The 24,222-nt window shown below is 40.8% G+C and overlaps 2 protein-coding genes and 1 pseudogene across 6 annotated transcripts; 1 reads left to right on the forward strand and 2 right to left on the reverse strand.

The window, feature by feature from the left end:
• Nucleotides 1–80: 80 nt before the first annotated feature.
• On the reverse strand, nt 81–24,064 carry ZBTB6 (zinc finger and BTB domain containing 6). 2 transcript variants are annotated; one of them, XM_022578793.2, is made up of 3 exons: nt 23,561–24,064; nt 9,464–9,528; nt 81–8,336 (listed from the first exon to the last, which is right to left on the reverse strand). In XM_022578793.2, exon 3 carries the CDS (start codon nt 8,325–8,327, stop codon nt 7,053–7,055), a length of 1,275 nt encoding a protein of 424 aa, XP_022434501.1. In that variant the 5' UTR covers nt 8,328–8,336; nt 9,464–9,528; nt 23,561–24,064; the 3' UTR covers nt 81–7,052. The 2 variants fall into 2 exon arrangements, with proteins under 2 accessions (XP_022434501.1, XP_022434502.1); XM_022578794.2 differs by lacking the exons at nt 9,464–9,528; nt 23,561–24,064 and adding an exon at nt 9,246–9,453.
• LOC111176962 (liprin-alpha-1 pseudogene) lies at nt 3,491–4,811 on the forward strand (annotated as a pseudogene).
• ZBTB26 (zinc finger and BTB domain containing 26) lies at nt 9,560–23,568 on the reverse strand. Of its 4 annotated transcripts, XR_016393645.1 has the most exons (4): nt 21,428–23,568; nt 13,683–14,962; nt 11,378–11,577; nt 9,560–9,844 (listed from the first exon to the last, which is right to left on the reverse strand). XR_016393645.1 is itself a non-coding variant. In XM_022578788.2 (3 exons), exons 1-3 carry the CDS (start codon nt 21,463–21,465, stop codon nt 11,507–11,509), a joined length of 1,389 nt encoding a protein of 462 aa, XP_022434496.1. In that variant the 5' UTR covers nt 21,466–23,568; the 3' UTR covers nt 9,860–11,506. The 4 variants fall into 4 exon arrangements, 3 of the variants coding, with proteins under 3 accessions (XP_022434496.1, XP_089769853.1, XP_022434498.1); XM_022578788.2 differs by lacking the exon at nt 9,560–9,844 and having other exon boundaries at nt 9,860–11,577; XM_089913727.1 differs by lacking the exon at nt 9,560–9,844 and having other exon boundaries at nt 9,860–11,577; nt 17,753–23,568.
• Nucleotides 24,065–24,222: the final 158 nt, after the last annotated feature.

Here is a 24,222-nt window from a genome sequence, read left to right on the forward strand (position 1 = left end):
CCTTCTCCTTCTCCTCCTCCTCACCAAGGAGGCGGACCTGGAGGGATTCCGACCTAGTTCTCGCGAGAAGATACTCCCCACCTCACGCGAGATCACGCCTGACCGGGAGCTGGGGAGGTGGAAGGGAAGCGTAGTAGCCCCCGCCCCCTGGGCTGCGCATCAGTTTTCCTCGGGTCTACAGAACCACCCCTTCACGTGACTAGGGAGCTCTGGAGCACTGTGGGAGGTGCTGTTAGGAGGCCTGGGCAAGCCGAAGAGCTTGATGGGAAACTCCCTGTACATTCATATGCGCCTCGAGCCAGCCTCCTAGACACTGGTTTGAGCCAGTGTCTGACTCCCACTGTGGAAGGCGTGGTATGGATTGAGCATAATCTGAGGCATCTGTATTATATTGTACTCACTCTCCCATAATTAAATGCTGACAGGTTCCCTCAGTCTCTCCACATAGGGGCCAAGCAATCTCCCTATTTTATTTAAAAAAAATTTGTTTGCCTGGCACTAACGCCTTATCTCTTTGTTAAAGAGAGAATTCTGGGCTCTTCAGAAGATGGCAGGGATAAAAATTCAGTCACAAATTCTGGCGTCAATATCTCAATAAATATTTGTTGAAGGATTTCTTTTCATAGTAAACTGCAAGGTAGAATTTATTGTTTTTATAGATGAAGAAGCAGGCTGGGAAGAGGGATCAGGGAAATACATTAGTGGACTATATTACGTGCCAGGTCCTGAGTTATGTAATAAAATTTTTAATTTTACTATTTTGTTTCACATGCTCATCAAAATAATCCTAAAAGGCAGATACTATGTACTCTGTTACTGATGAGATACTGAAAAACACAGGTTAAGAAAGTGGCCATGAATTTTAATTAAACAAGTCACTTTCCAATGTGAAGCCAGATGTCCAACAAAAGCGTTTATGGAAGTAAACCCACCACAAATTAGAAGACATATGGAAAAGTAGTTTATAAACTATAATGAGTTTAAATATATATATGTACATATGGTTATTACTACCCAGATGGCAGGAAAACATCAGTGTTTTTTAAAAAAATATTCATAGGCCACATCAAAGATTTTCTTACATGCATTTTTATCCCTTTCAGTCACTTCTCTTTATGAAATATATGCCAACCCAGTAGAAAGGTTCCCAACAATGATTCATTTGGTTCACTGTTTTCCATTCAACTAGATAGCGATGGATATATACATATCTTTTTTCCATTCCACTGGACAGTGGTATGTGATAACGTGATAAGATTTTTCAAAGGTGACCTGATCACACTTAAAATTTCAATTCCAATTCTCCTTCCCTCCCTGCTTTATTTTCTCCAACTCCGTTTTCAAAATCTGACAGTACATTGGTTTTACTTGCTTACTGTCTGTCTCGCTACAGTACAACACAAGTTTCTTGAGAGTAGGGATTTTTGTCTGTCTACCTAACTTCTAATACAGGTATATATTGTAAAGACTCTGTAAATATTTGTTGAATGAATGATTAAATGAATAGCCAGGAAAAATAGTTTCCTTTAAAATTCACAGATTAGACAAAAGACAAAACTCTCCATTCCCATCTCCACTTTATTATTTCTTATGTAAACATATAGGATAGTTACATCCAGGGAAAAATGGCAAGGATTTTCTCTTACACCAAAGTAACAACTGTCTTTCCAAGATCCTTTATACATAAATCCAGTAAATGAAGAGGCTGAACCAAAACATGCTGCCTATTTTTCCCATCATATCAGAAACACAAAGAACTAAAAGTGAATGTTTTCAGTGAATAAATTCAACACTTTACTTTGCCATACCTGCATTTTAAAAAAAGATTTCATTTTCCTGAAATTGTTTAGAAACATCATGCAAACAGACACTCTCCTAGGAATGATTTGAGATCCCTCTGTGCTACCGAACAGGAATAAATAATAATAAATAACAACCATCACTTTCACAAAACACCCCTTCCCCCTAAGCAAAAATCTCAAAGTGCTTACAAAAAATTTCACGAGAATCTTACAAGGCACACATAAAGCATAAACATAGTACAACCATAATTTTTTCAAACATTAAAGATAGATACCAATTTCTAAAAGAAATAGTTTATTACTATTCTTTTACTCTCCCCTCCCATTTCCATCCCTCCCCCACAAAATTTCATCCTAGGAAGCAAAAATAAGAAAAGTACTTCAATCACAAACTATTTCTGAAAGGGAAGTGTTCTCATGCCTACAAATGGCCAATCATAGGTCAAATGGGAAAGAAAATTGAGCGCTGTGCTATCAAATTCTCCAGTGGAAGAAAAACACTCTTTAATTTAGAAAAGTTCTGTCTCCAATGGAGTACTAAATAGCAACATTCATAAAGACACAAAACTCTCCTCACTTGCTTTTCCCTCTGTTCTTAGAAACTCAGGAAGATTTAAATATAAAATCATAGAATTTTAGACCTGGAAATGATCTTACAAATTATCAAGATCAAAGTTGTTATTTTACATATAAATTTAAGAAAAGCTCAAGGAGAGGTGACCTACCCAATGTCACTAACTAGTGACCTGGGAATTATGAAGTTGTTTTTCTTATCTAATACTAGAGCTGGATTACTTAAAATCTCTCCCAGAGTTAAAAATCTATAAAGAACATATTTTTCACAGAAGTATCACAAAAAAGATATTTAACACTTATAACAATCAACATGTGATTCATCATAAAATTCATTAAATGGTACAAAGTATTTTACATTTTAAAATGTGGAAGGGCTTCCACAGAAACTAAACGTAGCAGAAATTCTAAATAAAGCAGAGGTGAGTAGAGGAGGAACAGAACATCTTGAAATAAGATGTATCCAGTCAGGCTTCTTTACAAATAGTTCCTGTGTTTTAGAAAATATGATTTTCCCTGCACTATATTTTAATCTTGTTATAACAACAAAAAGTTTTGTGTTATATGTGGACAGGGATATTAGAGAGCAATGGCTCATAACACAATTTGAAATATTGCTCTCAGTTAAATAACTACACAGTCATGGTTTTGCTTTTGGCACATTTCTGGAAATACAGAATAAAACTCGAGGGAGGGCTTCTTTCTAGGGTAAATTTGTGCTGTGCCGTACCCTGCTACCCTTCCTGTTGGTGTGGGACTCTCTAGGGACCTAAAATCCCAGCACCTGGCCCTCCGCCCCAAGTAAATCTGGATGTGGCCATTACTGGTCAGATTTATTCCAGGCCTGAGTGCATTCTTCTTCTCTTCTCATATATTGGAAAGTTTATTTGCCTGCAGGATCTCGGTTCCCTGACCAGGGACTGAACCTAGGCCACAGCAGCGAGAGCCCAGAATTCTAACCACTAGGCCACCAGGGAACTCCTGGGCGAGCGTGATCTGAAGCCAAGTGTGGGAGACCTCACCTTTCGGTCTCTGTGTGGGAGATGACTGTGCAGAATCCCTCCTGTGACTGTCGGCAGCAGTCTATTCCACGTAGTGAGGTCGCCCATGTGTGCATGGTTGTGGCACAGGAAGAGGGTATGCTGATTCCAAGCATTAAACAGTACCTTTGAAACTTTCAAGATTGGCTTCAACAGCCTAAGGAAGATGCCTGGAAGAGGAAAGAACTGGAGTCTGGGATCACTCTTTCTCAGGAACGGTTGACCTTTGAGGAGGTGGCCATAAAATTCACTCAGGAGGAGTGGGAATACCTGGACCCTGCTCAGAGGGCCTTGTACAGGGACGTGATGGTGGAGACCTATAGGTCTTCTCTGAGGAAGATCTTCACGAGGAAGACCTTGCTAAATTGATCGAGCTCTGGGGAAATCAGAGACAAGCAGTCAAGAGAGCGGAGCCAGATGAAGGAGCGCCTGGCAGCCCTCTCTACTCACGTTACAGAGCTGGAGGAAATCTGTACACGGCCAGAGAAGACCTCATTAAATCTGAGGAAATGAACACGAAATTGAAAGGAGATGTCCGTGAAACTGAGGCTAAAAACTGCCAGTTGCAAGAACGCCTGTAGCTGGCACAGCAGGAGCTGCAGCAGACCCTGCAGATAGCAGAGGCGCTCCCCAAGGTGGAGGCAGAGCTGGCCCAGAGTGTGGCTGCACTCTCCAAGGCAAGGCAGAGAGAAAATGAAGCACATAATAAATGTTTATCGGACACTGTTGACAAGCTTCTTTCAGAATCTAACAAGAGGCTTCAGCTTCATCTTAAAGAGAGAACAGCTACTCCAGCAAAGAAGTCTCTCCTACTAGAAGTTGAGAATGCAAAAACGCAGTTAGAAGAAATGCAACATGGTAAGGATCAGCTAAGACTAAACCTGGAAGCCCTGAGAGCTTAACTGGACCAGACAAGGCTGAGAGGAGCTCCATCACCAAGGCCGACCCCACTTGGGCAGTGTCCCAGATGTCAGGTTCCCCGTGGCAGATGGGCCTGCAGACTCCTTCAGCAGCAGCGTGGTGTGGCTGCACCCCCAGAAAGGCTGGCTGCCAGGGCTGAGTGAGGAGACTTCCGGGCCACCAGCTTCCCGAGAAGCGGTACAAGATGACAAGATGACCATAAAATGTGGAGCCTCGGCCCCCCTCCTCCCCGCTGTCCCTTCGGCTGGACCAGATGCACAAGGGGGTGCTGCACACAGTCAGCCCCGAGAACACCAGGGATGTGCACAACTCAAAAGGTTTGCAGGATGGCCCCGTGAGCAACCCCAGCAGTAGTAACAGCAGCCAGGACTCGCTGCCCAAAGCCCCCAGGAAGAAGGTCATCAAGTCCTATATCAGCTCCTTGTCTGACAAGAAAGAAAAGGGCCAACCTGGACATCTTGGCAAGGAAGCGTGATAAGGTGGTAATGCAGAGACAGAAAACTCATCTCAAGATGCCTTGGGACTCAGCAAATTGGGAGGACAGGCTGAAAAAAATCGTAAACTTCCAAAAAACAAATGATCCCATATCCAACCACTGCCCGACAGCGACCACTTGGAGACCCAAGTTCCCAACCACTGAATTGCTTGAGCCTCATGAGCACGAGATGTGAGAAACCTGCTGGCAAAAACAACTTTTTATTAAAATCGTTTTCAACTTGTTAGGAGGAAACATAAGTGGCCCACAGAACTGTACGCTTTTATCTTAAACCTGTTCAAGACAGGAACTTAAAATGAGCATTTTAATGGTACAAGGAAGCACCCTCCCCTGCCCTGGCCCTGGTGCTCCCTGTGCAGACAATTTTTATTTATGAGTGACTGGAAAACAGTGACTAAAAGAAGTAGGAGGTATATAATTCTCACCTAACAGGAAGTCCAGAGGGTGCAGTGGGGTGTGATGGATCCTCTGCCCCTTCTACCTCCATGACCACTTAATCTTTAGTGTCCTTACAGCAACTCTAGCATTGTGCATTTTTTTCAGTCAATATCCTCATATAAAGAAAAATAAAATGTTTTTTTGCTTTCTCTTTTTATTGTATCTCTATGAGATGATGGATCCTTACTAAATTTATTGCACTAAGTATTTTAATATATGTAAGTCAGAACATTATGCTATACACCTTAAGCTCATAAAGTGATGTATGTCAAGTACATCTCATAAAACTGAGGGGGAAAAGGCAAATAGAACACTTCAGGAAAAATGAAAAAAGAAAACTCTAGGGAGGGTTATAAAAATTGCATTAATGTAAATGAAAAAAGTTATTAAGAGGATACTAATAGCTACCCATATTTAAACTGCTCATCTAGTGACAGTAAGAAAACTAATATATATTGCCAATTCAAGACAGAAAAAGGAATGAACTACTGACACACACAGCAACGTGGATGAGTCTCAAAGGCATTATGCTGAGTGAAAAAAGCATAACAAAAGGGAACATGCTACAGATTTCCCTGGTAGTCCAGTGGGTAAGACTCCCATGCTCCTAATGCAAGGGGCCTGGGTTCGATCCCTGGTCAGGGAACTAGATCCCACATGCATGCTGCAACCAAGAAGTCCGCATGCCGCAACTAAAAGATCCCGTGTGCTGGAACTAAGACCCAGTGCAGCCAAAAGAAAGAAATAAATAATAATTTTTTTTTAATAAAGAGGAACATACTATAAGGTTCCATTTATGATATTTCAGAAAAGGCAAAATTATAGTGATGGAGAACTGTTGCCTGGGTTTAGTGCTAGTATGAGGAGCTGACTACAAAGGGGAAGCATAAAGGAGTTTTGGAGGGGGATGGAATGTTCTGTATCCTAATTGCAGTGGTGGTTGCATAAATCTGTACATATGTAAAAATTCATAGAACTGTACACCAAAAACAAAGGTCAATTTTACTGTACGTTAACCAACAAATAAAATAAATTTCAAAAAGGAAACAGAAAAAATACCTTAGAGCTTCATGCCAATGGTATAATTCTACTGGCCACAAAATTATTAAATGTAACCGTATTAAATAAAATCAAGAAACCTAGGCCCAATTAATCATTTCTAAAATATGTATACTAACAACTTATGGAAATATTATTGTAAGGAATATTAGCTTATGTATAAGGAAAGTCTGCTACTTCCAAATGAATTTGAATCGTGTTCCTTTATGGTTTAAAACAATAGATACCTTGGTGTTTAGTTTAGAATCCAATAGAGTTGGTTAAAAAAAAAATTCACCAGTCCTGTTTTTAAAATCACTAATAATGGGTAATAGCATGTTTTAAAATTTATTTTCTCTTCCCATTATCCTAATTTATTGAAGTTATGGTATGGTTGGATTTTACACTTGTATCAATTACCTAGAGACTCAAAATCAGAATCTGGAAATAATGCTGGTCCTCTGTCACTAGAATCAAGAATATTTAAGAGGAACACTATTTCTCTAGGTAAACCACTGGGACTTATATATAATGTATGAGATGAGACAGCATCCTCTCAGCTTTAACATGTCTCCCACACTTTGGAACTGGTAGTACAAGTTCAGAAAGAATAACTTGTGTAGGTAGACCAAAAATAAGACCCAAAGATAGGGTTGGAAATGCAATATTACAAATACTGCATTTCTATAGAAAGACTTGCCTAACAGAATGATGTAAGGCTTACATAGCAAGGTGTGATTCTAATTATAGTCGATTTTGCCTTTCCAGATCATGCCTGGGTAGTTTTTCGCCACTGCTTCTGCCATGGACAGAGGTTAAGTGCTTTTTGAGAGCAGATTTGTGCTTGAAATCCATGTCACAACAGTGGCATTTGTATGGCCGATCCCCACTGTGTATGTTCAAGTGGTCTTGAAGTGTGCTTTTAGCGGTAAATGTCTTCAGGCATACAGTACACTGAAAGGGCCGTATGCCCATGTGCCCTCGAATGTGCCGGTTGAGATTTTTCTTTTGTGTAAACGTTTTCCCACACTGTAAGCATAGGAACAGTTTATGCATCTTAAGGTGGCGCAGATAGTTTTCAACGTGAAGAAACCCCCGAGGGCACCGGGGGCACTGGTGCCTCAGGGAAAAAGCATCCTCTAGATTCTGAATCTCATTCACTGTACCATGACTTCCTTCAGTATTCTCACAAAATAAGCCCTGATCTTGATTCCCAGGAACTTCTGCCACTCTGCTCTCAACTGTAGAATTGATCAGTGAATGCTGTGTTTCCGAGAAATACATGCTTGCTTTTGAAGAGGTACAAGGCTGTGATAACTTCCCATTTTCTACACCCCCAGTACTGATAGATTCCACATGGAGGATACGAATTTCATTGTCTTTAAAACCTATGTCTACTGAAGACAGCTCTGGTGACTTCATTTCCTTTCTTTCTGATGTCAAGCTCTCTACTGCAGACTGTAAAGCATTGCTTTCTTCTTCTTTAACATGGAAATCTATGTTTACAGGACTATCCTCTGAAATTTCAATGATCTCACAGTCTTTATCTGAATTTTCTTCTTCATTCTTAACATCTGGATCAGAGGATTGACACAGGTCAGCATGTTGATTGTTATTTTTCATAGTAAGATCAATTTCCAGATATTTTGACAAAGCTTCTGTGCACTTTTCCACAATGTGAACCATCTGAAGGTAACTAGCAGCAGTCAAGTATTTCAAAAGCTCTTTCCTTTTAACTTCAAGTGCTCCAGTGTAGCAAGAGAGCAACAATTTTCTGCCAACTTCTGCACTCTGCAAGATGGTGATTCTGACATGTTTTGACTGCGTGAGTAAAAACTGATCTCTCATAAAAGTGGAGCAAGCAGCTAAGATCACCTTGTGCCCCTGGAACTCAGTGTCATTAATATAAATTGACACATCACAAAATAAATTCTGCTGTCTCAAGAGATTCATTTTCTGCAAGACTACATCTCCTTGCTGTTCAAACTGGAAGTGCAGAACATCAGACTCAGCAGCCATGGTCACAATCTAAGCAAAATAAAACATAAACATTGATGTAAGGATCGGGGATGCTTTCCTACACTGTGATAGTAAAAACAAACAATTAAAAAATCCTAAACCTAAACTGGGTAAAAGACAACTCAAATTCTAATCTGGGCGCTAAGAGTGAACCCCTATATAACCATCTCAAGACCCAGAAAAATAAAACGCATTTCTCTATGCTCTTGTGGTACATTTTTCATACTTTTGTTACAGAACTTATTACGTTGAATTGTACTCAACAGTTTCTATGTCTTTCTCCTCGACTAAACTGTATGTGCCTTGTGGTCAAGGACATTGTTAATGCCCACTACTAAGTGGACTTAACTCAGTTTCCCAAATTAGAAACCTTAATGTAATCTCCAAACTTCCTGCGCCTCATCACTACCGCAGGTCTTCCTTCTGTTCACCTGGACCAATGCAGTCTCCTTGATACCACACTCTCCTACATTCCAAACTACCTTCCTAAGTGCCACCAGATTAACATCTTTTAAAACTTTTTAAAAAATTCTATTTTACTCTTCTGCTTTAAATCCTCCATTGCTCTCCTCTACCTCCAGGACAGCATAACCTTCTTAGCAAATACAAGATCTTTCATTATTTGGCCTTCACCAACGTTATGGCTTTACCTTTCCTCTATCTTTTACACTGAAGCTTCTTTGATATTTAGATTTTCACCACTGGCCAGACAAGAAGACCCAATTACACCTCTGCACATGCTACGTTCGCGCTTTCAGCTAGTGATTTGGCCGAAGGCTCAAATCAAGTAAGATTTATCCACCCGTCTCCTGGACAGAGTCAGTTGCTCTCAGAACACCACGAAAAGGAGCCTGGCTCATCTGAGTTCCTGCAGCGAGCACAGGGGCAGGCACAGAGCAGGGGCAGCTTCGGGAATACCTGTTGAACTGAATCCGGACCACAGGTGGCCTGGAAGATCCTCCAGTTCGCCACATAGGTCTTCCCGAGCCAAGCCTGCCAGGACCAAGGTCCTGACGGCCAGGTGCCTGCAGCACCCCTCCAGCCACTCCCGGGCCGCGCCTCGCTGCTGCCCTCCTCCTCCTCCGCCTCCTCCTCCGGCTTCCCCACCTGCCGGAGTTTCCCACGCGCTCACTCACCGACTCAGAAACCAGAGCCGAGCTTTCCACTGCAGCGGCGGCCCAGGCCGGAAGATGGGGTCAGCCTGGGAGGAAACACATCCGGTGTCAACTAGCTTCATTCTTTAGTGGGGCCCGCTGGGCGTCCCGGAAGGACATCCTGAGACAGTCTCCCTTACTCCCCCCACGCCTGGAATAACAGAAAAGCCCCCGAATTCTGGCAAGTCCCATCTCTCCTGTCCCACTTTCGGTACTCAAGCCGGTTCCCTCCGTGAGCTCTCTTCAACATCCGAATAGCGGACGGGTTGTGAAGTTGGGGTACAGCGCGTCTGTCAGAGTACCCAGCACCGGGACCCCTGGGAGGCCCTCCCGGATTATTAGGGGCCAGGTCCTCTGCTTACCCTGAAATATACAATTTAAAAGGTGGCGGAGGTAAGGAGAGGAGAGTGCCATCGGGATCAGTACTCGAGATTGCCTAGCTAATGCCCCCTCAGGATCTGGATCCCACCTCACCGCTCAACCTATCGCTTCCTCCCCACGCCCCTACCCCTCTCACTTCCTTGGCAAACCCAGGCCTTCTATCTCAACCGTTGGCCCGGCTGTTCCTCCAACATGCCCTATCCCTCCTACCACTCATCCTTCAAAATCCCATTCATCCATCGTTCATAAATCACATCATCCCTGAAGCCATCCTGAACTGCCCGTGAATTACTTGGCTCCCAATTGGGAACCAGTAAACCCTTTGGCTGCCTTCGTGACGGCAATTATCGTACCTGTATTGAAATCTGTGTCCCACCTAGGCAGAGGTATTTAGGACAGTGACTTACTGCTCCTTGCATTCCCGAAGTCTAGAACTTAGTAGGCATCAAGGATTTGCCAAATGAAGGAATGTCTCAGCTAATTCTTAAAAGCAGCTGCTCCATCCCCTCAGTCAATAGCACAGGAGGAAGTAACTGACCCTAGTAACAATTTCTGGTTAGCCCAGATTTGCTTCTGAAGCCAAGCTCAGCGTGCTTGATTAATGTCTTTTCAAGAATAAAAGTGAAGAAAGCATTCCTGCATTCAAATTCAAGCAATTGGAAAGGGAAGCAGGAGGGGAGAGAGAAAATAAACCACTGACACCAGAGCTTTAATTGTCAAACTTTTATTAAGGAAACTTCCCCATAATAAGTGAAGAGGTAGTTCACAGTATGTCTAACATACAACAGATTTAGAACAGCTATTCACCAGCTGAAATAAAATGTTCTGGGTTGTTTGTTTAGGATAATATCTTAGAAGTAGTGACAATGGTCACCCTCCATTTATAGACCTTCTAATAAGGAAACTAAAACAAATTAAAACCACATCTGATTTACCTCAGAGCCACTTCAGTTTGGAGTTTGCCTTTAAAATTAAATAATAAATAAATAACTGTGACACAGTAATTTTTTAAAAACCAAACTATGGTAAAGAGAGCCCCCTCTCCTTTTTAGTTATCCTGGGGATCCATAAAATACAAATGCTGAATGTCTAAGGTTTTAAAAAATCTTCCTCCTCTACAAGAATACGACTAGTTTTGAAAGTCATCTTCCCCTGTAAAACATATTTGATATCAGTAACTTGACCACTTTGCAATACAATCTAAGAAACATGTATAAACAAAGAAAGAGAAAAGTCAAGTACCACCAAAATTAAGAAAATGTCTCACAGAAACAGAACACCTCTCCAGCCAAGAAATGGAAGACACTGTAAACCATGTCAGTAGTTTGCAGTTGAAAAAGGTGAGAACTAGAAGATTTAGTGATACAAAACCATCAAGATGCTAATTTAAAGTGATCAAAGACAGCAAGGCAGTTTTCTTTATTCTTCCTAGGATAAAACCAAATTGACACCTTATCTCACTAAGACTACATGAAATTGTAAGCTCTGTGAGGGCAGGGACCATAGCAATCTTACCTTCATATCCTCAGTATCTAGCATAGTGCCTGGCAATGGTAGGTGTTCAATAAATGTCTCTTGAATGTCTGAATGAATCCAGGAATAGTCTCCAACCAAAGAGACCAATCTTATTTGAACCCATGCCTTTTAGTCTTCAAACCAGTAACAAAAACAGGACATGAATGTAAGCAGAGGAAGCACTCCAACTTGAAATTTCCCTGTGACAAAATGATGTTCAGAGAAAATAGTGAAACATCGGTTAACATGTTAGTGTCTCACTGTTGCATAGAATTGGTACTCTTTGGCTGGATCATATAAAAACCAGAATGCTAGGCAGCATCATTAGACCATATAATGAGTGACATTAGGCATAGATACCTGTTAGTCTTATCACTCAATTTTATTCTCATTTAAAATCTTTTAACAAAAGGTAGAAATTATACTTCAAATCAGATTCACATATAAATGCATCAAATTATAACAACTTTAAGAACTCCCTCTGACTACTCAAGTTAAAACTAATTTTTGGTTTATCTGTACATGGACTCTCATAGCTCAGAAACAAAAACAGAAAATCCTGATGGAAACTAAACAAACACTGTTTCAAGACAAAATCAGTTTCACATTTGGATCCTTCTCACATTATTCTTACTTGTTCTTGCCCTTCCTAATCAACACCTAGCAAATGTCACTTGCTTAGGAAAAATGTAATATTCATCCTAACCAAAAAATAATTAACTTACAAAAATAAATCCTTCTGTGATGTTTTATTTGCAAAATTCAGGATGTCTCAGAAAGCAAACAGTGATTCACAGAGGGGAAGCACAAACTAGGAACTTTTTATTAAGGTATTCTTGATCATGTACTAAATCTTTTTAAGCCAAGGGACAGTGAGAAGTGAGGAGACCGTAGCTCTTTTTTAGTTACTTATCTACTTTGGCTAACCTTGGCCAGGCCACCTCTTTGGGCTTTGGGTATCCCAACTTAAAAAAAGAGAGGTGGACTAAATGATCTCTTAAGATTCTCTATGGACTCAAACACTCCTATTACCTAAATCTAACTCATGGGTCAGAAGCTAATAAGACTCAAAATTTTATTTCTGAACTATAACATGTGCTTTAGGAAGAACAGTTGTTTTGTTTTTCCATAATGGAAAATCAACTTTGTATTAGTGATCTATCAGAGGTGACAAGGTGGGACTATGTACCTTTATAAGAATATCTAAATGCAAAAACCTGATTGCTCCTGTGACCCACTTTTCTCATCCATTTTAGAAGTTAAGGTACACAAGGAAATGAGAATTCAGAGACTATGACAATACACTGGACAAAGCTCTGAAGGCCAAACTCACCTTACTGATGGCTAACTTCTAAAACAAAGCCTAGAGAATGACACCAGATAGCCCCTTTTTAGAGAGACCATTATGCGTTAGCACACTTTAAATGTGCCTGGAGCAACCCTGACTTTAAAAGCATCACCAAGTAAGTCAGAGGTTAATTATAAGCATTTGGCTTCTTTTTGGGGAAGACCTCCCAAATGAGTACTGTTGTACAGCTGTACTACTACCCTTTGTTGGTTATGCTCCCCGTGCTGATTCCTAACTATCTGTCTGCAGGTGCTGCGAAAAATATTGTACTCTGGTCTACGTGAACGTCAGTGATGTGAGGTTGGGCTATATCCTGTTGAAAAGAGTACAGAGTAATCTAAAATACTTTATAGCCAGCTCCAAGACAAGTACAAATTGTAGGAAGCAGATTCATTCATTTATCAGACACAGATGAATTATCAGTAGGCAAGGCAACTACAAATTCTATCACATATTCAGGCCAACAGCAATATCTCCTTATATCTCAGCTTATTTTCTGCCAATGAAAAATATTATTCGCTTCTCTTAGCATAGCATCTATTAGTGGATTGGAGGTGATATTATTAACTTGTTGGTACCTTCAGAATGTGCCCAGTGAAAAGTCTAAAACAGTGTCAGTCTAAGACATAAGTCAATGTTAGGTAGACAGGTGGAATACTCCTTGGGAAAGGAAACAGACATCACAGGATAAATAATTCAAAACAGAACATGGGAAAGGGCAAAAGGAAGGCAAGACCACTCCAAATGGCAAGTTGCCTGGTCTATTAGTGCTTTGACTCACCCCTATGACTTCCAGAGCACAGAGGCTTTGGAGAAGTCAAATTCGCAAAATCACTCCTAAAAAGACTCAGACTATTGCCATGTTTGCAGTCAGTTCTAGTTAGGAGCATAAAGGCCCTACTCAATTCACACAAGTACTATCATTCCTTAAGTTCAGGACAGCTTGGGCCAGTTTACCTGCATCCAGAACCTGTGTTCCATCAGGCTGTGGCTGACACCCTTTAGAGTCTGTGACTGTTGTACACGCAAAAGAATCAAAGTCCACTGTGAGGTCTTGCACATTTCTTTCATTGGCATTATCAAAGCTGTTTTTGCCATGCAGCTGTTTAAGGTGTTTCCTCAAAACTGGCTTATGTGCAAAAACCATGTCACAATAGTTACACTTATGGGGCTTATCTCCACTGTGAAGGTTAAGATGATCCTGTAAGGAACACTTCTGAGAAAAGGTTTTCCCACAGATTTTACACTGGAAAGGTTTAATGCCGGCATGCACACGCATGTGTCGATGAAGGTTGCCTTTCTGAGTAAAAGTCTTGCCGCAGAGTAGACACATAAAGAGTTTGTGCATTTTTAAATGGTTGGCGTAGTTCTCCAGGTGACGAAACACCCTGGTACACTTTGGGCATTGGTGATGCCACTGTAGGCCTTTGTCTACACCTCGAATATTAGGCCCAAAGACATCTTTTGAGGCCATGATGATGTTATCACTGCCTGTGTAAGACAGGGCATAATTGTGGAGGTGGTTTTGTTCTATTTCACTTACTCTGTTTTCCACAGTTGAATTTATCAGGGAGTGCTGGGGCTCTGATGAATGTAAAGCAGTGGGTTCAGAAGAAATAAACTGGTTCTGATCTTTTTTACTTCTAACCTCTGATACATCCCCAATAGATTCTACCTTAACAATCTGAATATCACTGTCCTCCATATCCATACTGTCTTCAGATGGATGGATACAAGGTGAGTCCTGCTTTGGGGAGCCTCTGGCATCTCCCTGATGTTCTTTTGACTGGGGAGAAGCACTCTGCGGTTCACATCCCTCTTTACTATCCATTGGTTGTTTTGGCTTTATAAACTTCCACAAGGCCTGTGTGCACCGTTCTACAATGTGGCTCATCTGAAGAAAACTCGCAGCCGTCAAGTAATTTACCAGTTCCATCTCAGGGAATTCCAGCACACCACTGTAACAGGATAAGAGCAATTGTCTCCCCACTTCGGAACTCTGTAATATGGAGATTTTCACCTCTCTGGAATCGTTCAGTAAAAATTGGTCTCTTAAGAAGGGGGAACCTGCAGCAAACACAATTTTATGCCCCTGTACCTCAATATCATCTATGAGAACTGTAACATCACAAAATTTATTCTCTTCTCTTAATTTGTTCATTTTTTGTAACATTGAATCTCCATAATTTTCAAACTTGAAGTGAAGGAGATCTGATCTTTCAGACATTTTGGCAGACCTAAAGAACAGAAATGTTAAAAAGGATGAATTTAAGAAAATACAAACAATTAAGAAAACCTGGATTTTCCTTCCAAAAACAAATTTGTGTTGTCATACCTGTTTATATGTATCTGAATAAAATTTTCCTTGAAAGAGGAAGCTAGTATAACTGCTTTCAAAGGCTGTTAAAAATTACCTTAGCAACATCAAGTGTCAATTGCACCTAAGGAGTGGACTTGTATCCGTGTAAATAGCTTGGTATTCATTCAACTTTTTAAGATGCTTAATACAAGAACAGTGCTTGAGTTATTCCAAGGGCATTTTTTTGCTTCTCAAATGATAATTCTATCAGGTTTCCAGAACTACCTAAAACATCCCAACAAGTAATAATGAAATAACTACTTTATTTTGCATGATACTGTGAACCTGCTTCTTCGAAGACAAAACACTCTTTTCCTTCGCTTTGTATTTTACTGCAGTGACATTGCTTGCCCCATTCTTGGGTAAACCCTCTTCTGTTTAAACTGATGTGAATTTACTCAAACAAGTATTTCTGCAATAAAATGAAAGTCACATGCCTAAAGGGACAACTTTTAGACAGTGTCAAAGGCACAGGTCTTTATCCTGTGCATTTTGGACAAACCTAAACTCTTTCTTAAGAAACATTTCTTGATATATGAAGTAAATATTTGACATAGAAAAACCAGATGAATCACTTGGTGGGAATCTGAGTAGGAGTAAGGTGGATCTAGTTAATCCTTACTAGATTCTATTCTTTCTTCCTTATCCCTATTTATCCATCATTACTCATCAACCGGACTACTAGAACTGATTCATAAATGTTCCTTGGTTCCAGCTTCTATTACCTCTAATCCAACTTCTACACCATCACACGTCATCTTTCAAAAACACAGATCTGATTATATCCAACTCCTGCCTAAAATCCTTCTGTGACCTCCCATTGTCTCCTGGATGAAGACTAACCTCTTGAATATAAACTGATCAAGTAAATTTAAGAATAATTAAGGTAAACATTAGCATAAATCATTCAACCATGGAGAAGGTGTCTTTGCCAAAACTCTGTGTATTTGTCCCTTTATGAAGCAATTCCTTTGGAGAAAGTCCCCATGTTCTGATTCCATACTCTTCAAACGATTTTCTGATAACTTGGCTTCCCATGTGTCACTCTAAAGGGAAGGATGAATTAGCCATGGCAACATATTGTCAACACATTTATTATTTTTACAATGACAATCCACCAGTCTATATAGCAGTCTTCTGTGAGATCAGTAGGTATATCAGGTCTACCCCTGAGAAGCGGCTCTACAATCTCAGTGCATCAATAAATTCACCTTGAACTTTATGTATCCATCAACTCCGTAGTTGAGAATCAAGAGACAACCAGCTGTTCCTAGCAACATCTGGCCCTGAAGCCCAATCTTTATAATTTTATCTTCTAGAACACTGAATTACAAAGGCTCATAGAACACCAGCTCGTAAAGGCAGAATCTAGGTCTCACTCATATTGCTCAGTGCCTGGTTCATGACAGCACTCTACTGACTCCAAACCTTAGCAGTTATTTCTTCAGTCCATAACACTATTCCTAGCCAATTCTGACTCCTTTATTTCCTCTGAGGGCCCTTCCCTAACCCCTTAGATTAGAACAGTTGTCTCTACTGGACCTATAACTAAGTGCTTCTAACATAACACTCAGGATACCAATACTTGTTCCTTCCCCCCAAACTGCAAGCTACATGGCATTAGAGAGAAGAATCTCCACCCTATTCAATGGAGCTAATGCTGGGAACCTGCATCTTCTAGGGCAAAACACTCTTTCCTTTGGCTTCAAATTCTACTTAATGCAGCCACATTACTGGCCAAACCCTCTTCTGTTCAAACTGGTGTGTATTCCCATCACCTGATATTGTACTAAACACACGGCAGGTGCTCAGTTTGCATTTGTTGAACCTATGCGATTCATTTGACAGTAGTAAGAAGCAAGAACTGCTGTTAGGAAGACCAATGCGGTGTCTGCATAAGCATTACAGGTCTGAGGCCATGAGAGCCTAGAAAGGAATGAAAATGAATAAGGAGCAAGGAAAAATAACAAAAAGATATTTCAGAAAACTTGGTAACTGGAGATAGAAAATGAAAAAAAGTAACGTGTAAACGTTTTAAACTTAGGATTTCAGCCGAATTAAAATGTCATTGAAAGAGAGGTGAGATTTAGGAGGGGGAACTGGTATGGCACAGGTATATTAAAATATATTTATACATAAATTATAAGCTTTCCCTTTGTATGGCACTCTGAGCGTACAGATAATGAAAAATCACAATGAAGATGAGAGGAGGGATGTAGAGAAGCAAATTCAGCGTCATAGAAAAGGTGGTGAATATCAAATGAAAAGGAAAAATCTAGGAGACACAGGGACTATATCAGTAAACAAAGTGGCACAACTGTATTATCTATCTGTGGTCAGTTTTAGCAATTACAGTAGCTTAATATATTTGATCTGGAAACAGTGACTGTCCCAATTTATAACTAGAAATTATATAAATGACTGCTGTTCAAGTGGCCAAACAAAAGGGGCATTCTTACTTAGAGGTTTAGCTTGTCCTAAATTTACTGACAGGTCAGTATTTTCCTACTCACACTGAAAAATGAGCATTAATTGCTTCCATCTATAATATGACAGTACTTGTAATGCTTTAGACAACTATCCTCAGGGATTGTTCCTTGAAGTTCCAAAGACAGGAGTTGGAGTACAATTTCATTTACTTCCTATTCATCAGTCTCAAGAAACTTACCAACAGAAGCAGTCAAACAGGTATCTCAGGAAAGTGCTTGATTTGTCTGCTGTAGTCCAAGAATGTGAGGAAAAATTATTCTGTTTAAGAAGTTTTCCTTAATGTCTCAGTCCACTGTATTGTCTCCCTTTGATAAACTCTTATTTCCAGGCCACACAGTTTATCCTTAATTGTTTCTTGTCACCAGTCTCTCTTTCCAACAGACTGTTAGTTACTTGAGGGCAAGGACCAACTGTTATTTTTACACAGCTCATTCAACAAAAACCATAATTAACTCTTAATGTTCCCTAGGAAATTATTATTGAGCTATGGTAGAGATGCTCTACATTATCATGATACCCTCTTTTGAGTGCCCTGGGGAAAATGTCTTTCTAGGGTTTGTTTCCAAAAAATAGTTTTAACAACATAAAACCAAATTTTAAACAAAATTTCTAAAATGTCAAAATAAAAAGGAACACTTGTTTCGTATGAACTGGTTTAATTTTATTTAAAAATAAGAAAAATGATAGCTAATCTTTACTGAATCCTTGCTGAGTACCAGATATAATGCTAAGTGCTTTACCCAAGTTGACCCATTTAATCCTCAAAATCTCTATGAGGTAGGTATTATTATCATCTCCACTTTGCCTATGAGGAAACCCAAGCTTGGTGAACATAAATAACTTGCTCAATTTAAGAGAGGTGGAAAGTATTAAATGTTAGAGGTAGAACTTGTGCCCAAGCTGCATGATGACAAAATTCATGTTTGAAACTAGGCTAGCTGAAGTTTTATCTTATACCTGTTAACTGTGTAACTGTTCAGATCTCCCTGCTCATATCCATTCAGCTGTACACTTATGATTGATATACTTTTGTGTATTTAGTTATGCTTCAATAAAAGTTTTATGTTTAAGAACAAAAAGTACAACGTAAAGCCAAATTTGTGTCAAGTCTAGAGGACTTTAATAGTAAAGCATTTATGTATTATCCTTGTCTTACCTTCCTTTCTCACTTATTTTAACTTTATATTATTTTTCTATCTTTTGTGTATTTATCTTTTTTTTTTTAACATCTTTACTGGAGTATAATTGCTTTACAATGGTGTGTTAGTTTCTGCTTTATAACAAAGTGAATCAGCTATACATATACTGTGTATTTATCTTTTTTTTTTTTTTTTGCGGTACGTAGGCCTCTCACTGCTGTGGCCTCTCCCGTTGAGGAGCACAGGCTCCGGACCCACAGCCTCAGAGGCCATGGCCCACGGGCCCAGCTGCTCCGCAGCATGTGGGGTCCTCCCGGACCGGGGCACGAACCCGTGTCCCCTACATCGGCAGGCGGACTCTCAACCACTGCGCCACCAGGGAAGCCCTGTATTTATCTTTGTAGAATGAAACTTAATGCCATTTACAAACAAGACTTAATAAAATTATGAATATATTTGATTTTCAGACTCCCCAACTATAGTTAATTTATAAGAGCAATTATTGATAATTGTCATAAAAATCTCTCACATAATTCTAGATTATAGCAGACCTTCTAGTAACTTAAAGAAAGTAAAGATCTGATCAGGTAGAATAGAGACTTGGTCCCCACATTCTGTTGATTCTTTCCTCAGAATGATTTCCAAATTCTCTCTCTATATTCTTACTACCATTGGCATGGCTCAGGCCCTTGTCATCTGCTGTCTAGGTTACTGTGATTAAGTCTAAATACTGCTGAGTTTCTCTCAGCAAGTTTTAAACGACCCATTTCTCAAACATCAATGAAATAGGAATAGTCTCACTTAAGATCATTCTCTCTTTATTTATATTTACACAATTCTTCCATAATCATTTCCATAACAAATGTTCCAGCTAATTTGAAAATTTCCCTTTGTTCAAACAGGAGTAACTAGAAATGATCAGTGAATATTCTACGTTCAACAACGTTCACTGCCGTGTGATGGGCAGTGCAAAAATATCCATGCTTCTTATCTAAAATGCCTCTGATAATACTGATAAGGAAAACTTTTCTATTCTGTATAATAAACTCCAAAGCTGTATGTCAGTCTGTTTCCTCATCTACCTCATAAAAGTACCTTTATCTTTCAACTTAGCACTCACAGCTACGTGGAAATCTTTCTTCGTCTTTCATTAACACCATATGCCATTTTTCAAAGAGGTTGTAATAAACTACAGCTTTTCTCTCTATAAAACTCAATCATTTTCTTCTTTTGGGTAACTTTCATGACACTGCATTCTCCAAGGTCTCACTCTTTTGTTTTACTGTAAGATTACAGAAATATACCCTTCTTGGAAAAATTTTTTAATATAGGTAAAGTACAAGCCCCCTTTCTCAGCCTCCTTCCACTCAGTTCTCAGTTGGTTCTAAGTTTCTTCCTTAATGACTCTCCCTCCCCTCCATTTTTTTTTTTTTTTTTTTTTTTTTTTGCGGTACGCGGGCCTCTCACTGTTGTGGCCTCTCCCGTTGCGGAGCACAGGCTCCGGACGCGCAGGCTCAGCGGCCATGGCTCACGAGCGGGGCACAAACCCGTGTCCCCTGCATCGGCAGGCGGACTCTCAACCACTGCGCCACCAGGGAAGCCCTCCCTCCCCTCCATTTTTAAAACAACACTTCTATATCACAACACTTCTAGCCACAGAAAACAAAAAATAAAATTAGGTTTCTTACTTATGAACTATATATATATTGTTTTGCAATTTTCATTTTTGCTTTTGAGGGTTATTTATATTGAATAAACAGACCTAGTTCATTCTTCTTAAACTGTTGTACAGAAGTGGGCAAGTGACTTAACTACTGGCCTCTGTTTTCCACCATTCTTTTGCTGATCTGTTCCTCAAGGGTTCACTAAATTGTGTAAAGGTAAGTATATTCTTCAAAGCTTAGTCCTTGACTTTTTGCTGTTTTCTTAATGCTTACTTCCTCAGAAAGCCTGTCTTGGTTTCTCAATGTTTTATTACCTTCTCTATTAAAAAAATTCCTAACTCTTCATCCTCATGGCTAATCTTAACCAAGCTTAACCTCAATTCAAGCTAATCAAAAATACCTGCCCTAGGCTACTACTCTATCACTTGAAATGCATGATATCTAAACTCTTAAACTGGCTAAAACTCAATAAGTCAAAAATAAAAGCTTATGGAGAATGGCTCTGAGAACAGTAGGCGTGGAAGCAAGAAAACCTGTTAGTATGCTATTACTTTAACAGATCAAGATAGAAATAATGAGGGCCTGAATAATATGGATACTGAGCGGAAATAATATGGATGGAGAGAGGAAACAGATCCTAGAAGATATTTCAAACAAAGAACTGATGGACTGATGACCAAGGTGGGAAACAAGAGATGAAAGGTCAAGATGACTCCAAGATATTTGGTTTGAGAAACTGGGTATCTTTGACAGAGTGTCATTCAATAAGCTAGGGAATATTGGAGGGGATGACCATGGGTCAGGTGTTAAAATGTTTAACCAGAGGAGCCTGCATGACATTAAGGAGAAATCCATTAGCTAGCTGGATACAGCTCTGAAGCTTAAGAGGAGACCTGATTATAGATAATAAATAATAAATGAAAGCATGACATAAACTGACCTAACTGTGAATGAAACTGACCTAAAATGGCACAGACTGGAAGAGAATCTAAGACAGAAGAAAAGAAATAAAAAACAAATACATAACACAAACATAAATCCATTACTTACCTTCTTCTCAATCTGGATCTCCTTCCAAGCCTCTCCATTTTTTTACTAATTGAGTCTATCTTTGCTTAAATTTTTCCCATTCTTTTGACTCCCATATTCAATCACTGCTTAGTGCAGTGGGTAAAACCACATTTCCTAGAATCAAAACCCTGCTCCACCACTTACTAGTTGTGTGACCTTGGGCAAATTACTTAACCACTTCTGTTTTTCAGTTTTCCCACCTGTCAAAAAATATTACTTCATAGGGTTGTTATGGGAAATTAAATTAATTTTAAAGTAAATTCATTTTTAAAATTAAGTTAATTTTTAAAAGAACTTAGAATAGTGCCTGGAATTGTGCTCTATAAGCAAATGCTAGGTAAGTAAGTAAATAAAGCCTGTCAATTTTCTTCGTGAAATCCTTCATATGTGGCCTTTTTTTCATTCTCATTTGACACCAAACCACTTGAGGTCTGCATTATTTCATATATTATCACCTCATTACTATTAAAATCGCTTTGTAAAAGGTCACTCATGATCTCTTGATAAAGAAATGCCATCTTTTTCCCCCCTCATTCTCCAAATGCTCTGCATCAACTGTCCCAGTGGACCCTTCTCAGTATTCTCTTCTCTTGACTTCTGAGTCTTCTTGGTTGCTGGAACCCTTATATTTATCATCTACTTCTTATATTTTATCATCTACTTCTGTTTCTGCTGCTACACCAACTACTATTAGTTCTAAGTCTTCTTTCTGCTTTGTAAATGCAACCATTCCCCCAAAATATTCCCTTCTTTCTCAATAACCCCTTCCTGATGTCAGCTCTTCCCATGGCTTCCACCTCTACGCTCTATGATAATTCAAACCTTTAACTCTAGCCACAGCATTTAGGTTGAGCTGCAGATTTGCATTTCCAACTCTATACTGGACAGCTCCATGTGGCTATCTCGCTAGGCCTTCAAGTCAACATATCCAAAAAATGAATTTGTCATCTACACTAGGCTTATGGTCTTATTGCTGATAATGGCATTAACATTCTTCCAATACCACAGGCCTAAAACCTAAGACTCAGCTTTGATACTTCTTTCACCCTCAACATCCAATTTATTATGGAGTCTTTACAGCATTCACTACAGCATTACCTGCCTTCTTTCCAATAATACTGTCATAACTCCATTTCAGGATTTCATTACTTCTTACTAGACTGATCCCACTACTCCTTCAAAAGAATCTCCAATGAGAGCATCTAGACTTTAGCTAAAGAGTCCAGAATCAGTTTATAGAAATTCCTATTCTATAGGCTGACCTCCAGAACAAGATGGTTTTCTACAGTGCAAATCCGAACTATACCAGTCTCCTGCTCAAAATTCTTCAAAAAGTACCCACCTCCTTTAGGATTCAACCTTCACTATCTGGACCTCGGTCTACTTTCCCAGCCTCATATCTCATCCTTTGCACAAGAGCCCCGCGCCCCCCTCCTCCTCTTCCCACACAAGTTATGCTCAGTCATCCCTTCACAGCATTGCAACTGTTCCTCCTGTAGGAAAAGCCCTTCTCCACCTTATCCTCTCCAACAAATAAAATTGAGAAGTCACTTTCTTTCTTCAGCCTCCCCAGCAACTGCCCCTTGAACAGTTCATACATATATGACTGATTCATACATCGCAGGGGCACTCATTTGTTTTTATCTGGCTCTCAAACTTGACCCTGAAACTTGGAACAATATCTTACGAATTCCCAGTGCCTGACATAGCGCCAGAAATATAAAGGTGCTGTTGCCAGTGGCAAAAGACTAACCTAGCTTAGCACTCATAATGATTCTCGCGGGCTGGCCCTGAGGCCTTGCCATGGCCCAGATCTGGCACTTCCTACAAGATGCCAGAGTCGGGCGTTCAAGCAAACTGCGGGGCCCTCGGCTAGGGTCCCAAGAGGAGGTCCCTGGGGGCATCCTTAGGCTCCCCACTCCAGACGCTGGGAAGGGAAAGGGGCGGGGCACAGCATGGGCCGGGCCTAGGGCTCCATAAGTTCCCCCGGGCCTAGGCCAGCCCCTCGGTCCCCATCCCAGGGCAGGTCCCGGCCAATCCAGGGCCCCAAGGGGGCTCCATTTTGAGAGACCTCGTACCCCTACCCGGCGCTCCGGCCGCCTCCGCACTTACAGACCCAGGGGAAGGCCACCGTCAGGATCCGGCACCGCCAGGAGCTCCGGCCCCTCGGGGCTCCGGGAAGGGGGAGGGGCGGGGAACCCGAGCCAAAGGGGGACCCAACGGAACCGGAAGGGCAGCCCTCGCCGGACAAAGACAACTTCCAGGTCCTACGGTCCTCTCCGCCAATCGGAAGGCTGGGAGGGCGGCGGGCTCGGAGAGAGACTTTCGGCGCTGTGGGCGGGGTGCAAAGCGCGTGCCCCAGACTCCTGCGAGCGTCTCCGCTCGTGAGTCGAGGTGCGGGTGCCGCGGCTCCCTAGCGTTTGGGGCTCAGGGCCCGTGCGCTTCGCTCCTTCTCAGCCGCTCCTCTCTAGCTGCGCCTCGGCTGTCTGCTGCCTGCGTGGGCCTGAAGGGTGCCACCGCACTTAAAGTGTTGGTAAGCCTCTCCCGCCTAGGAATGTGGACTCGCCGCGTTGGGCCCAGGAAGTGGAGGGAAGGAAGTTTACCTCCCTCGCATTTTGGATGTTGGTGTTTCCCAGGGATCTGCATTCTCCGTAACCTACTACGTGCTGACTATTCACAGATCTCTTTCGCAAGACCAGACAGCTCTCTTGAGCTCCAGGGTCAGCTGCCTAGAAGACATCTCCAACTGGTTGTCCAGTGTTAATGTACCTTTG

Source organism: Delphinapterus leucas, chromosome 6, assembly GCF_059928025.1.
Source record: "Delphinapterus leucas isolate spDelLeu-1000000601 "Yukka" chromosome 6, BTC_Dleu_Yukka2, whole genome shotgun sequence".
In the NCBI taxonomy this organism is placed as follows: domain Eukaryota; kingdom Metazoa; phylum Chordata; class Mammalia; order Artiodactyla; family Monodontidae; genus Delphinapterus; species Delphinapterus leucas.

Bases quoted from the DNA above. Each gene is read 5' to 3' on its own strand.
- ZBTB6 (XM_022578793.2), bottom strand. From the start codon at position 8,327: ATGGCTGCTGAGTCTGATGTTCTGCACTTCCAGTTTGAACAGCAAGGA.
- ZBTB26 (XM_022578788.2), bottom strand. From the start codon at position 21,465: ATGGAGAGGCTTGGAAGGAGATCCAGATTGAGAAGAAG. The intron at 14,963-21,427 runs GTAAGTAATGGA...TCTGTTCTTTAG, and splicing joins AGATCCAGATTGAGAAGAAG to GTCTGCCAAAATGTCTGAAA. The intron at 11,578-13,682 runs GTAAACTGGCCC...ATTTTGTCACAG, and splicing joins AACACAGGTTCTGGATGCAG to GGAAATTTCAAGTTGGAGTG.